Source organism: Pygoscelis adeliae, unplaced genomic scaffold, assembly GCF_000699105.1.
Source record: "Pygoscelis adeliae isolate BGI_AS28 unplaced genomic scaffold, ASM69910v1 Scaffold27, whole genome shotgun sequence".
NCBI classification, from domain to species: Eukaryota; Metazoa; Chordata; class Aves; order Sphenisciformes; family Spheniscidae; genus Pygoscelis; species Pygoscelis adeliae.
Window position 1 is genome coordinate 6728916 of NW_008825410.1, and position 15801 is coordinate 6744716.

At 35.9% G+C, this 15801-nt stretch overlaps 1 protein-coding gene across 1 annotated transcript in view; it reads left to right on the forward strand.

Annotated features, from left to right (window-relative positions):
* ARL5B (ADP-ribosylation factor-like 5B) overlaps positions 1 to 8218 on the forward strand; it is an 11896-nt gene extending 3678 nt beyond the window's left edge. The window contains exons 3-5 of the mRNA XM_009330560.1: positions 2261 to 2344; positions 4068 to 4219; positions 6209 to 8218. Of these exons, the coding sequence (XP_009328835.1) occupies positions 2261 to 2344; positions 4068 to 4219; positions 6209 to 6257 (285 nt within the window). The 3' untranslated portion in view covers positions 6258 to 8218. The remainder of the gene's footprint in view (positions 1 to 2260; positions 2345 to 4067; positions 4220 to 6208) is intronic.
* Positions 8219 to 15801: the final 7583 nt, after the last annotated feature.

The following is a 15801-nucleotide window of genomic DNA, read 5'->3' on the forward strand; positions in this document are numbered from 1 at the left end:
GTTAACCAGGACTGCTGATAGATGATGGAGAGCGGCTTGACTAGCTCCTCCGCCAGCTCTCTCAGCACTCTCGGGTGGATCCCATCCGGCTTGTGAGCATCCAGATGACGTAGCAGGTCATTGACCGCTTCCTAACATCTGATCCACCCCAGATGTTCAGAAACTTTTTATCTGCTGAAAGCCTGGTGATGACATCTCAACCTTCATCTCTAGTATTTTAAACTTATTTTTAATTTTCTGTAGAAAAGTATGGCTACATCTAAGTCACATACACATGAGGGTGAAGAGACTTCTGCCAGCATTATCTGGTACAATAACAATAAGTTCTTGACATTTGTCCATTGAGAATCTTAGATTTTGGAATTTGGGGAGATGCATGTATTAGTTCTTTTTTTGATCCTTTTGGGATGTTCTTCATCACATTCTGGCTAGTAAGTGTTTGAAATCCAGTGCTTTCTAGCACTTGGAAAGAACTTTCCCTTTAGTTAGAAGCTTTGACTGCTGGAAACAGTTGAGGAAGAAAAGGGTTCTGTTTAGTATGCTAATCGTAACCTCCCCGATATGAATAATTCCTTTACTGTTCTTCCTCATCTGCTAGACATCTCAAAGTCACAGCAGCATTAAATGGACTTAGTTTCTCATACTTTGTGGTCATTTTCAATGGGTAATGAATTCCCTTAATTTTATAAGGCAAAGTGATTGGGAGCATATGTTGGAGAATTATAAGCGATGACTTCTAATCCTCCTTTTTTTGTAACTATCTCTTTTCTCTATTTCCTTATCTGTAAATTGAAGCAATCTAAACAAAATCTTTGGAGTAATGTAAAAATCCCACAAATAAGATCTTGAGTGCATACCTGTCCTAATTAGTTTCAACTTTAATATGGCTAATTCTGCAATTCTGTTTTAAGAGTCAGATCGTATTCTTACAGAAAGGATGTTGAGACAGGCTTACAGCACACGGTTTGGGGGGAGAGGAAAGGGGAGGGAGATCTCATGGTTAAGTTATTGGGGGTGGGGGCAAACAAAAAGTTACAGTAAAAGAGAAAAGGGATGGAAAAGCATTCCCATCTGAGCAGAGAAGTGATGGAGTTTCTCAGATGAATGTCATCTCCTTGGTTTCCTCTCCAGCGTAGCATGCGTTCCCTGTAATTTTTTTATTTTTAATTTTATTTTATAGTATCTGTATAATTTTCATCAGCATGTGCCTGATCTCTCTACTGGTTGTTCCCACCTGTGATGCTGTTAGCGCTGCTTAGAGCACACTCTGGGCAGGGCAAGTGTTGAACACTGATCAGTTGTTATGGTTTGTGTACACATACTGTTGTGTAATGCTTACAGGCATTTACTGGAGTATTACCTACTATGTAATGCCATGTCTCTTTCCCCTCTAGTGTAAGGCTATAAAATAGAAGGTATGAAACAACGTGCAGAAAGAGTGGGGTAAAAGAGTAATTTTCATACCAGTGACAATCGCTTCCCATGGGAGACCTGATGTACCGGATCTAGCAGTGTCTCAGGATTCACAAGTGCATGACCATGAGAATTAATGTGGCTGGCAGAAACAATAAGGGTAAAATCACTGCTATAGCCATCTTCGAGTGCCTAGGTGGAAGGGTGCAAAGTTGTGAGTGAGAGGCCAACTGCACAGGCCCTTTGCGTTACAAAGGTTAAGGTGGTGTGCAACAGCAATGCTAAGCCCTACAGGTACATAGCTTTCTGAAGTCTGATGTACTACTTTGAAGTAGCATTTCTTAAGCCTTGTGAGTAAGATGATGCTGAATTGCTAATGCTTCTTTCAAAATAGGGAATTTCAACTTCAGTTTTATAGTTTTCTGAGTATGCAAGTAGTAGTGGACAGTAATAGCTGTTTTCACTGATAACTGTAGCAAGTTTGTCATCCACATTTTAAATGTAATCCACTATCTGTAGGTGCTTTTGGTACCTACATTGCTATTTTGCCTATGATGTAGGGCCCAAAAATCCACGAAGGAGATTTAACCATAGTACATGAAAGTAGCTCTTAATAGCAGTGCTGAAATGTACAGGCATTTTTTATTTTTAACTATAATCTTCATGTGTGATTCCCAGGGCTCTAGCAAAAGACTGTAACAATAAACCTCTTGTTCTATTTTCTAGTGTGCTCTGAAAGTCTCTCTCTCTCTTATATAGGAAGACTTGTGGTAGTGGTCTCTTGAAAATGTGCTTTCTGTAATTTATACTTTGTACTTACATACGGTACTATTGTTTTTTCCCCTAGTTCATCATTCTTGTTGTTGACAGCATTGACAGAGAGCGACTTTCTATTACAAAAGAAGAACTTTATAGAATGCTGGCTCATGAGGTATGGTGGGGAATTGGGATAATAGTTTTGTTGTGAACAGTCAAATAACATTACATGCTTCCTATGTTAGCAAAAAATTATACTGTCACAAAAAAATTTCTGAGCCTAAATGTGCATGCATGTTGGTCACATTTTAAAACCATGTAAATTATAAATAAACAGGAAAAATTTTATGAAGCAATCTTCTAATAGGGCTTGCTTGCTTGTAATCAAATCACTCTTTACTTTGCAAATGTTGAACTTGTAAAATATCTTAAACTTCATACTAATGTAACTGGGTATTGTTGTTCTCCACCACTATCTCTATTCTTAAAGTTAAATGGTTAAAATTTCATGAAACTTTTTTTTTATTATTTTAATTTTTATTTTAGAAAGTAGGCAATTCCATTTCTCTTTCTTGTTTTAATCTGATTCCTTAAAATTAAGGAGTGTATCTAATACTATGGATAAATTAGTTTCAGTTCAGTTTCCTTTCTGAATGGTTTGGTTTGTAGTTTTATTATATGTTGTATTGATGACTGTTCAACATTGGGTCAACTCCCTCAAACATCCTAAATTAACATCTACATTGGATTAGCTAAAGTACATTAAAACCTTCTATGATCACTCTCAAGCTAAGTTAGGGTTGTTTTAAATCTAAATATCTCCCTTCATTTTTGAAGGAGAGGGATTTAGTACAATGCAAGTAATTCCGTGGAGTTCATCTCTCTGAGAGATTTGCATTGTTTCAAATGAGTGAGGTTTTTACTTTATAGTTAATATTCATGTAGTTTGGGTCTGGTAGTAAGGAGCAAATACACTACCAAAAAAGGTGGAAAGATGACTTTCTGTGGTGAAGTTTTCCCATGTAATTTATTAGTTTCCAGTGTTAAACTCTTACGAGATTGTGATCTACCATCTCTTGAAAACAGTCGGTAGGCCTAGACTGGACTACTTGTAGGAGTGAATTTTCAACTTTGGACCATAAAGGTTTGGGTTTTTTCCTCTTGATGGAGAAATAGTCTCAAAATTTAATATACATTTAAATGTGTTGAACACTTTTAGTTACAGCTGTCAGCTTCCTGAGTATTGCATTTGTTTACCCTTCTGCACTCCTAAAACTATACATCCCAGTCCTTGTCTCATTGCTGTGTGGAATCCTAATTTCCATACAGAAACAAAACAACTTTCTATTAGTTTCTGTTTTTACTGAAGCTGCTGAAGCATTACTGGAGCTCCCTTTTTGGAACAATAGGATAAAGCTTAGAAGAATTTAGATAGCTTTCTTAAATTGTTACTGCTTTAATCGCTACAGAAATTGTTTAATGAAGTTGAAAGTAATTTCAAGGGAATGATATCTAGCAGGTTTTTCCATTTGAATAGTACCTAATGTAGATTTTTGAATGTTTATCCAGTAATAATTGTGCTGGCTGGGTGGTTTGGAGCTTTACGAAATATATTTTAAACAAGACTTTCATTAGTTAACATAGGAACATGTGGTCAACACCAAAAGGATAGTCGTGTAATACATTATAATTTGATTCTCTGTGGTGCAGAACACTTCTGAATAAATTGGTTTCCTCAATCTTGATGTAATTAATTTTTAATGCAGTAAGTCTTAAAACTCCATGCTGCTGTGGAATTGTAGATTAGCTTGAATACAGTTCTCTTAAGAACTTCAGTTAATGCAATAGCCTTTTAGTTCTTTATAATAACTATTATGAATACTCTAAATTACTTCTAGGATTTACGGAAGGCTGCAGTTCTCATCTTTGCAAACAAGCAGGACATGAAAGGTTGCATGACAGCTGCTGAGATATCTACATACCTCACCCTTAGCTCCATAAAGGATCACCCGTGGCACATTCAGTCCTGTTGTGCTTTGACAGGAGAAGGGTAAATGCTTTCTGCTTAGTACAGTAATATATGGTAAATGAGAATACTGATTTAGAAGCCTATTGACACCAATGTGGATTTCCTGAGATAACATATTTTCTGATCTTTGCAGTCAGAGGGACATTTTGAATTTTTCCTTTTCTTTATTGAACCTTGTGAATTTTTTTTTCTTAGCTCAAACTATGAAATTTGTATGAAAGTCTTTCAGTTTATTGTTAAAAAAACCAAACAAAACAAACCAACAAACAAAACCCAAATAACAACACAAAAAAAAACCCAAAACACCACCACCACCCCCAAATACGTAGCTATTGGCATAATTGTTTACTCTCTGTGCACTACCCTCTCATTCTGTGTGTCTTTGTGTAGTTAAAGAAATAAGCTACTGTCATCTTCATTTACATTCTAATCTGCTGTAAGCTTCTAAGGTGGGGGGGGTGGGGGTGGTTTTGAGGTTTTTTTTGGTTGGTTGGGTTTTTTGATAAGCATTCAAACATAGTTTTGATTAAAAGGTACATAGATCTGGCATAAAACAAAATTGTTACCAATATTAAAGCTTTTATTTATATCTGACTGATGTAGTTAATTTTGAAACTTGTATACCTTATGCCAGCAATTACTAAAATGGAAAGCTGAGCTTTCCTTAGATCCTTTGTCTATAAAGATCAAAAACCATTTTTGGAAGCCTGTAACAAGTTGGATAGTGTCTTGCTTACATGGTTTGAAGTGTGCTGATTTTTCGTCTTGATTCTTAAAGCAGTCTTGTAATGTGTAACAGTTAGAGGGTTTTTTCAGCTGTGTTGTACAACCTTTACAATAATGTGGTCTTGTGACATCAAAAATAGTGAATCCAACTGAGTATTTGGGAAGTGAGAGCATCTTCCTCACTTCGAGCATGAAGTATTTTCTAATGTAATGGAGATGTCTTGTAGAGTGATTGGTAGCATTCACTTCCTTAGGGTGGGATGTGTTAGTGAAAACAAACTGGTTTTTTGATTGAGTCTTTGGATTGTATTGCTTCATTGTAAGAATTAACTCTGCTTTCCTCCTACCAGTTTTGCCAAAGTCGCTTTTGAGTATTTAGTTTATGTACTAACTTAGATCTTCAAATAAGTTGGCATTTGGAGGAAGGTAGAAATTAATGAATATGAACTTTGGTTTAGAAACATTGGCCATCCTAGGCTGCTTCTTCCTTATTTAAAAAAGATGAGCAATTAGAATACTTAAAACTGTGACAGTAGTGAGACCAACTCATAAAAAAATTCCCAGAGTTAGATCGCTGAGCTGAATCATCTTTGGGAAGATCTGACAGAAGTCTAGGGAGATTAGCCCCATGTGAGTGAAGCTAGCCCTCTTGGATAGCTAAGTCATGATATACTTTACAAAGGTAAAGCTTAAAGATGGCATAAACTAGGTAACTAGATCCCTAGAACATCAAAGGAAAGCCTATCTTCTGAAACAGAAGACTTAGAGATGCAAATTTAGTGAGTAAGCAGATTAGATCCCATGCAATCTTGGTGTGGAATATAAACATATTTTTAATTTTGTAACGGGATTTTGGAATTCTTGATACACTGCCTTTTCGTGAACCAATTCAGTCTGGGTACCTATCTTTTGTCTTTTAGTATTAGTATGTAAAGGTGTAGCTTTCAAGTAAGCAGTCTTTCATGGGGAAACCTGTAGAAAAAGAAAAAGTTATCTGGTTCCATGTACTTATGAGTAAGCATGTTAAGAATAGTGTCTTTTAGATTTGCAAGAAAAAAAATTGAAGGAGTACTAAGCTTCAATAAAACAGCATGCTTGACCATCTTGTCGTTAAAGCCTAAGTAGGCTTAGTTTAAAACACTATTTATCTGTTCAAGTTTCAATCCCAATTCCAGCTGATTTTATTTATTTTAAATAGAGGTTTTCAAACATAAAAACAAGTAGAAAATACTTGAAAGATGTTGGAATAGAACTAGTACCAGTATAACATCTCTTATCTTTCAGATTATGCCAAGGCTTGGAGTGGATGACCTCCCGTATTGGAGTGAGATAGCTTCCCCCCCCACCCCCCAAAAAAAAGAAGAGACTTCTATTTATCCTGTGAACATGTACATTTTTCTGTACTTCTGGCTGCTGAGGCAGTGACCATGTTTAATTTATATCAGCCAACCCCCAGCTGTACTTGAATCAAGTGCAGTTGAACTGAAACACAAAGTATTTTCTTAACTTTTTTTAATACACTAATCTTCAACTGGATGAACGTATGTGAATCTGTTTTTAAGCATTGAAATTCCTCTGAATATGTATTCTAACTTTTTCAATGATAGCTTTTTAAAATCTGTTTTGTCATTGTCAATATTTCATACTTCCTCTTTCTAAATAGTTTATATAACTTACTAACGTAAATGAGCACAGTTTGTTTAATAATGAAAAAGTAGTGAGTAGGTTGACTTTACTCTGGCATAGCTTTAGCCTCTAAGGATAACCTATCTCCAGCTGGGCTTTTTGGAACATTAGTAGAGTTTTAGCCAGCATGGGAGTTAATAGTTATGAATGCAAATTTTTAAATGCTGAACGAGTTAGTTATAGTTAATATTGTGGTGGCTTTTAACCTGGTATATAATTGAACTTCTGCCTTAAGAGAAATGTATTTCATTCTCAGTTTCTCTGGTAAGTAGTTCTAGGATATGATTTTTTTTTTTTCTTAAAAATAATCTCTGTACAGTGAATAAAAATTTTGTTATTAAGTGCTGGTTTAGTCATTTAGAACTGGAATACCTTTTTAAATGTAAACCTTTTGATAATTAAATTTGGAATCACGGCAGCCAGTGTTATGTGTAGACTTGCTGTAATCTGTTAAAATTTTAAATGCTGTATACATGAGCCTTCCTCACATTTAGTGAGAGTGCGGTTTTCTAAATGAATGCAAAATCAAAAGGGAAGCCAGATTCATAAACAGAACAAAATCATGGTGCTGTATCTGTAGACTTCGGAGTAAGTTAATCTTGACATTTATTTACCTACTATCAAATGTTTTCAGATTCTGTTGCAGAGAAAATATTTTGCCTTAATTTTTCTTTTTAGCCTTATTTGCAGGAGCAGAGAACTTTTGATGGTGTTTGAGTTAGATTCATTCACCTGAAATTTAGGAACTGAAAGCTGAAGAAGTAGAGAGCTTCCATTTACGAAACAAGTGTTGAAAGATTGGACCTGGTAAATCTTAATTCAGTTTGAAGGGGATGAAGTTAGATCTGTAAAGAGAATCTAAAGCTATGGATGAAGTTAATTGAGAACATTAGCCACCAAAAAAAAAAAACCAACCACAAAACACCCCCAAAAAATCTGAGAAAAAAATAAAAAAGAAAACAAAAACAATAGTGGACACCCAATTCCTAATGAAATCCCAGCAGCAGTCAAGGATTTAACCTACATAAATGCTTGGCAGATTTTCCAAAAGCACCATTCTGCACTTTTGCATGCCTAAAAACCATGTGGAGTCTGGTTACTAAACCATTATGCTAATTGACTAGAGTCCTTTAATGACAAAATGTTGTTGATAAATCTTGTTTTGATAATTCAAGCACACTGAGTTTAATAAAATTTTAAGTTTTGTAAATTTCAATTGGATTCCATCTTTATTTGAACAAAGCTTAACGAAATTTCAAAAGTATCAGCAAATACGTTGTCATAAGTGTTAAAAAGAAGACTTGGAAGACATGTGGAATCAGTCACTGGTTGAAGGAAGTTACATATTAATGCTGGTTAACAAAAGTCACATTTAGGAGAAAGACTATGTTGAGTGTCAAGTCAAAATGCTCAGAAAATAATTTACATCAGTGAAAAGTAGTGCTTAAAGAAATAAGAGGAATGCAAGGCAAGGTTAAAATCTGATACTAAAGCTTCTTGCTCCAATGTTCATGCCTAACAAGTGTTCTAATGTGTGAAAATAAGATTTGTTTTGTTCTTAGGGAAGCAAATTATAAATTAAGACAATAAAATGATACTGTAAATGAAGTTTCTTGTTTGGTGACTTAATTTGTTTGTAATTTAGATTTATTTTCAGGTTCATTTTTATGTGACTCAGAGTGTAGTCCTGAATATGTATAAAAAGCACTATCTGGATGTATAGCCCTTTGTTTAAAAAAAAAAAAGAGCATAATTTTATATTTATATAACACTTTCCAGGTAAAACCATTTGTAAATATAAAGTTTGATTACAAAATCCATTCTCACCTGAGGTAATACATCTAACTTTGATTAGCAGGAAATGGTCATATTGTAGACCTTACAATGTCAGAATAATGAATATTTTCTTTTAATTCCTTAACACGTAAGACCTTTGAGTACCTGTACAGAAGGAAGCATTCTTGACAATAGCTATGATTTTGATCCCCTTACTACTTCATTTTCTACAACAGATTTCCATTTATGATATCGGTTTGTTCACAGCATTTATGCAGTGGTTTGTTTTTTTGAAAAGGGCTTGGTGTGGAGTTTTGGGGGGGTTATTTTTAATCACCTTCAGTTTAACTAAAAGTAGTTAGATTAAAATAACTTTTACAATGGGGTGCTTTAGAACACTGCATGTGTCTTGGCACTGCCAAACACTGCATGATTTTTGTTAATCTGTATGTAGTAAATATATTGCAGGTAGTTTTTGCACTTCGAAAATGTTCCGCATTTAGTATACTGTTCACAAAGAACACTGTTAATCAGCTTCTCAGAGGAAATTACAAATGTAAGGAAACATTTAAAAACATTCTGGAGTAAACTATCACAAAGATTTTTCTCCTAAATAATGTTTTACTCAAAATACAGGATACTGTGAAAGGTAATTGATATGCATGTTATAGTCTAATTTATAAAATCAGACCCATTGTGTTAAAATAATGCATCGTATTATGAGAGAAATAGTTCTGATTTGTTTAGCAGCCTCTATGAGCATGCACCTTTTGAGCAACTTTTGTCATGCTTGGATGAGGTTGGCAGGATCCGCTTTTTGAAAGTAGTCTTTGGAGACTTTTAAGCTGTTTTGCTTAATTGAATTTGCTTAGTTTATTTGAAGTGGAATTAAGTTTTACAATAAGACTTTCCCTTCCCCCTTCCCCGAGGTGTTCGTCTGTAAGCTGTTATTACTAAGTAGATCCAGTAATAATTTTAATGCTTCCCTCCCTGTTAATCATTTTTAAGACTGAATAAAGCCTTATTGCATAAATAAGTACTAGAAAAAAATAAGCTGGCTAATTGAGTAGTGAGTGTACTATCCTTCCTATCTTTTCTGTCCAGCTAACTTCTATCTGTGGGAATAATATATGGTAAGTGAAAACCATTTACTAAGGAAAAAAAATATGTTTTGTGATCATGAAAAGTTGCTTTTCCTTTTGTACCATTTAGCACATTAAAGTGGGTCATTTGTGGTTGAGAAGGAAACAGTTTCCTTTCTTTACCCTACAGTTACTGTAGCTTGCAAATATTCAAGTGTTCTCTATTATAATTTCATATACTGAATTTTCAAAAAGTTCATTTGCTCTTCGTAAACTCAAATGCCCCCTGTAAAACATGCAATTTGAATTTTTTCCAGTTTTGAAAATAAAATTTCTACAGTCAAACTGGTAGTCATTTCATCATGTAAATATTGTAACAGACACTAAAATAGGGTTTTGGGGTGGAAAAAAGCTGTGAAAAATTACTTCAGTGTTTGATTTTGTGCTCTTCAAGTAATTTTTTTTAAGAGGCTGTACTTTCATTTCTGAAATGAAAGTTTCTGAGTTTTTTTTTGTTAAGCTTCTGGACAAAACATGACTTGTAGACAAATATTTACAGACAGATCAGTAATAAGTTGTGTTGTGAAAATGGGCGTTGAGGGTGGGAAGTACAGCCAGTTGAATTCCTGTTTTTCTGTTCAGTCCAAACACTATTTCATAAGGATAGGCTTTAAATAGTAGATGCTTTTTCGGTGTCTTTGCCTAGTGTGTTAATTTTGACCTTCTTAATGTAACGTGATATGTTTCCTTTTTCCCCAGCAATTCCAGAAATCTTCCCAAAGAATAAAGGGTTTTGAAGATGTTCTCAAAGCAGAAGGGCCAGAGTAGCAAAATAACTATGTGCCTGTATTTACATGCTGTTACCTAGACATGATGCATCCCTCGCATAGGAATACACTTCCTGAAACGCTGAATAAAGTTGCTTTCCTGAAACCATACTTTTTATCACATTTAAAAAAAAACAAACCAGAAACCTCACATGCTTGTTGGCTTCAGTTTCTTAAGTTAATGGAAGGATAAGCATATGTTAAATGAAGAGAAAAGTTTGTAGATTGCAAGCCAACGAATTACAGAATTTTGGGTAGTTCAGAACTTCCGTAAGACTATACAAATGTCACTGTAGATAGTCAAATCTGACACAAAATTGCTTTGTTTTCAGAAAACTAAAGCTGGAATGTGTCAGCTTTCATAGGCGCAAAAGTTCTTCTTTTGGCTGAATGTGACTTCTTTAAGTGCAATGTTCAGTGTGTTTGAGAAGTCCTGAATATGTATTTTAGGTTTTTTTTCACTGTTCACGAGTGTGTTCATGGCAGTTTGCGTTAAGGGTGTAGCTTATCTTAGTCTCTCTACTCACAACAGGAGGTCAGGCTTAGGAAACAAGCTGTCTGGATTTCTTGATGGTGCCTTACTACCTTTCCATCCTGTCTGTAGTTTGAGCCATTATCCTTTTTAGTTCTTTTTTCTCCCCACCCCCTACCCCCGGGTATTGTTGCCTTGTACTGTCTTGTCTAAAGATGCTGACAAAGGCATGTGAGGTACTGTACAAAAAAAAAAAAGTGGTCATACACTATAGGTTTTACCAAGTAAGCTGCATTTTCTTCATACAGCTGTCTTGCTAAATCCAATCTCATTTCACTGTTATCTCCCTTTTTTTAATATTTTTTTTTTATATGTACCTTAAGTACCTTCTCTCAGTTTGTCGGTGTTCATGTTTACCCGCTAGCCCCGAGCAGTCTCCATTTCCAAGATGTTGCTGACACTTACCTGGGGTTCTAAAGAGTCCCCTAGCTGGATGTTCTACAGAACCTGGACAACAGTTTCTGGTACAGGGGCAGAGATTTCCTGAAGTTCAGCCAGGCAGGTGGTACTAACACTCGGGATCCATGTCACAGCTTACTCCAGTATCTGTGGGCACTAGCAGTTTTCTAGTTTTAATCTCTGCAAGTTCTTATGTATCAAATTTAAAGCTCACTATTGACCACTGGGATTTTTTCTTCTGAAATGTGTGCTGTTATCCTGATCTTGCAGGAGACCTTCCTCTTTTTTTTTCTGTGAATAACAAATTCCGCAAATACAATACCGAGATTTTTTTTTTCCCCAGCAGCAGTGTTGGTCTAGTGTTAAAACTCTGTTTGTGCTGTGCAATCATATACTATGTTCCAGTTCAAGAAATTAAGGTGTCTTATACAGATTTATATTACACTGCTGTAAATGGGTTGGCATGTGGCTTTTTATTTGTTTATTTTTTGGAATTTCTTGCTTAGGTGGTAAAGAGCTTCAGTATCCCCAAGCCAGTGATTCTTTCCAGCTATTTAAGCACACTGCACACAGTAATGAGAAGAAGACTTGGGCAGAGCTCAAAATTTTTTTTATCAAAATAAAATTAATTAAAGAGTTGTTCCATTAAATTTGGGGGTTTTTTTGTTTGTGTTTGTTCTCTGGTGAAGAGGTATCAAAGTAGTATAACACTGTGACTTTAAGTGTAGGGGTTAGGGAAAGCATTTAATCTTCAATCCCTTCACTGGGGCAGAATTGGGGCTTGCATCTTGTGCAGCTATAGCCAGTTCGTGAAACATCTTGGTTGGACACCTGCTTCCTTTCATCCCAGGAGAAGCTCCAACTTTGATCTTAACGAGACTTTCACATCGTTTCAGCCATGGGAAGCATGCATCTTTGTTTGTTCTAGTGAAGGGTGTTTGTTTTAGTGGACTGTTCCCTTTTCAAAGTAAGAGCAAAACAAATTCAAATGGAAGAGGAGGAAAAAACTTGTTTGGATTTTTGTGTGTGCATTTGACTATGGTTAGCATTTAGCTGAGTTTGCTCTTTCATTTTGTAGAGTCTGCCATGTGAAAGAGCCTGGAAGGCAACAGTGAAGAGAGCAAATATGAAAAATGTGACCACGATGTCAACACTAGCAATAGGAACTTGCATCTTGGAACAACTTTAAACTTTTTTTTAAAATTAACTTGATGACTTTTCGACATTGAGCGTTTCTCTATTTTGCTTGTTAGGGTAGAGCAATAGAAAGGTGCATACTGTCTGCACAGTGTGTGGGGCTGGTTGTTACACACTAAGTTTCTGCCCTGTCCACCGTACAGGCAGCAGAACGAGGCTCTGAGGAAGGTAGTGCTTCACGTAAATGATGTATCGAAAAGTAAGTTCTGACACTGAGCTAAGTTTTCATAATATCGGGTGTGATGCAACTTTTGCTTTTTCTGACTTTCTTCCTTTCTGGGACCACAGACATCTCCATCCTTTCTTTTTATCTCTGTATTGGCTGTCGATGGCTACATGCTGTTTATAGCAGCATAGATCTTGCTCTCTTGAGGTATCCAGGAAAATCAAAAGGCTTTTCATATAGCTGAGTAGCTCAGAAGACGTGGCTGTGTGTCATAAAAGCGAAGCTTAAATTGTCAACTCAATATTTTTGCTGGGCATCTAACTGAAATTTACTGTAGAAAATTTTAGGGTTATGCCAGAATTAAACTGTTATACATCTGGTCTCTAATAAAATACTTGTGCTACTCTTCAGTTAGGCTTGTTTCTTGATAGTTGTGCTACTCTTCAATTAAGTTGATTTTTGTTTTGCTGTGTAGGGATAAGCATTTCAAAGAGAAAGTTTTCCTATATGTAACTGTGAAGACAGTCCTCTGTTCCTCCATTTGCACACCAGTATGTGTCCCCTAGATGGCAGGAAAGGATCACTTTAACAGTGCCAAACCTGCATTAACTTGTGTGCTTCAGCATCGACCTGAGGGATTTTAAAAATCCCTCAGTAAAATGAAGTTGTGTATCACTAGCTAAATTGTGGGGACCATGCTTAGATACAGTGGAGAAAGCACAGAGGAGAGAAAAGTTGAATCACTTCTTCTGTGGGAGGGAAGCTAATGGTGAGTTTTGAATAAATTTGAAACTCGGTTCTATAGCTTAGAAGCATTTTGTCTTCATCATTTATGGTTAGAATTATATTCCACACCTTTTATTGTTGCTCCATCTGAGAATGGAGACAACAAGAAAATGTATACAATTCCCGACATATTTCATTTTTATAACAACCTCTGTCTGCTGTCCACAACATGCCTTATATTCTTGAGCTTTGGTTGATTGACAGTTGTTCCTCCAAAGCTCTGCAAAGTTGTACTACTACTCCTCAGAAACTGCAAGGCAGATGTCTATAACATTTGGGATTTATAACATTTGAACTGTCAGTTGTACCTCTAAAATTTACTTTGCTGTGTGTTTAGCTGTGATGATGATTTGTAGTCTTTCCTGTATACTTATTGCATATGAAGGCTAAATTCAGGTAAAATTGCAGTTTCTTTGCAAGGTTTAGATAATCTTTAATGGTAAGCAGTGCTCAAAATAGCAGTGGTCCCAATGTGCAGTACCCAACAAGTCTTTCATTGCCCATCTCATTTCTGTTGCAGTTGATGTAATGCATGTCTCCTGTGAAACAGTGCTTAATTCCCACTATTTTGTACAATTGGTGCTAAGTGATTCCATATTTGTCAAAAATGTATTAAATTAGAGAGCTAAGGAATGTAGACTGGTACCAAATGTTGCAAGGTTCATGAAAATAAGTGTATCTGACACACAGTTGTTCCTGCAAGATTTTTCTTTCTCTGAAATTCAGATGGGGTGGGAGGAGAAACTAGAACAAAGATTAAACTGTAGTGTTGAAATACTGCTTCTTGCTGAGGAAAGGTTGGAATGGACCAAGGAAGCACAGCATGGTGACATGTCATGCTACCAGTTCTTCAGTAATTATTCACTTGGAAAGCTGTATGCGTTTGTTTTAGATTTGATAATTCATAATCATAAAAAAAAAAAGATGTAGTGCTGTTTGACAGAATAGGATGCCAGCTTCTACTGAGGAGTATCTTATTGATGACTTTGATGAAGACAGTAGAATTTGGGCAATCTTGGGTTGTACCTGAGGCTTGGTTGCCAGTGTGAATTCTTGACAAGTGTTCATGATCACCTCCTTATGGCGGTGAAATGAGGATCTTCAACTGTACTTCATGTATAAAATGGAATTCTAGATGAAAAAAAGTATCTTTTTAGCCAAAAGGATGCTTTGAACACAGAAGGGACACTTCTTTTCTCTGACTAACCCAGAGGAGGTACTACACCACATTCACCCCTCTAGCATCCATCCGTTTGACACGTAGAGCTGCCTTTTCTCTAATTGTTGATAAACAAAATCAAACTAATCTCAAAACAATTGTTCTCAGCTTATTTGTAGTTCAGAAGTTACCATTTCTATTTCAGGCCTGAAGAAAGATTTATATAAAACATTGCCAGTCTGTTCCAAATATGAAAATATTTGGAAAATCTTTGGTCTAATTATATTTTTAGAAAGACAGAAGCTATACTTGTGAATGTGTTAATTCAGCGTGTATGTGTAATGTCAGTATCCTCTCATGTGCTTGGCACCTTCCAAAATACTTGGAAAAAAAGTATTTACCCAAAACTGTTGGGCAATATCAAAGGAGTTTCAAGGTGAATGGTGTGCAGTGAGGACAGAGACAGACCAAGGTGGGAGGAAGTGCAGGGAAGCAACAGCACTGATAGGATGCGGTTACTCAATGATGAGCAGTGTTGCACATTGAAGAAGAAAATATCCTTTTCTTACTCATCTATTTCTGCCATTGCTTCTTGCTTTATATTTCTCAGTTCATCCTTTTCTGATCACTCCTTTCACTTTTCTCTTTACACATGCAGCAGAATTCAGGCTAATTCATTCTGTTTCGTTCTCGTTGATTAAAACTTGGAGCTTTTGCCAGGTGGAATGAGTCTGGAAGCAGGAAACCTAGCACAAGGCAGCGGCAGTGCAACCAGAGACGTTGTAATTGAAGTGGTAGACTAGAATTAGTGCTCTGTTCACAGGTAGAAGCAACGTTAATTTTGGGAAGACATCAAAATAGCTCTCCTCCTGTCCCTGCTAAATCTTTCCTTCATGACTTTGCAAAGCCCAGTGTCATCGTATTTAATCATGGAACAATATTCAATCCTCAGCTGGGCAGCACATGGGCAGAATTTAAAATTATTTTCTGTAAAAAACTTTGAAATATGCACGAGGAAAAAACAATCTTATATAAATGCAAATGGGAAGCTATAATTCTCTCTTTATATTTCATGGTCTTACATTTTGTGTATTTCCCTTTATACATTTTTAACGATTTGCATTATTACTATTGATAAGAGTATTGTCTAATAATTAGCACTTCATTTTTATGTCCACAATGAAAGTTACTGCTGGCCAAGCTTCTTTATAGGTGGAATTGACTTGTATGGTCTCAAAGGGCTTGTCCTCCATACTGAAAAAGAAAA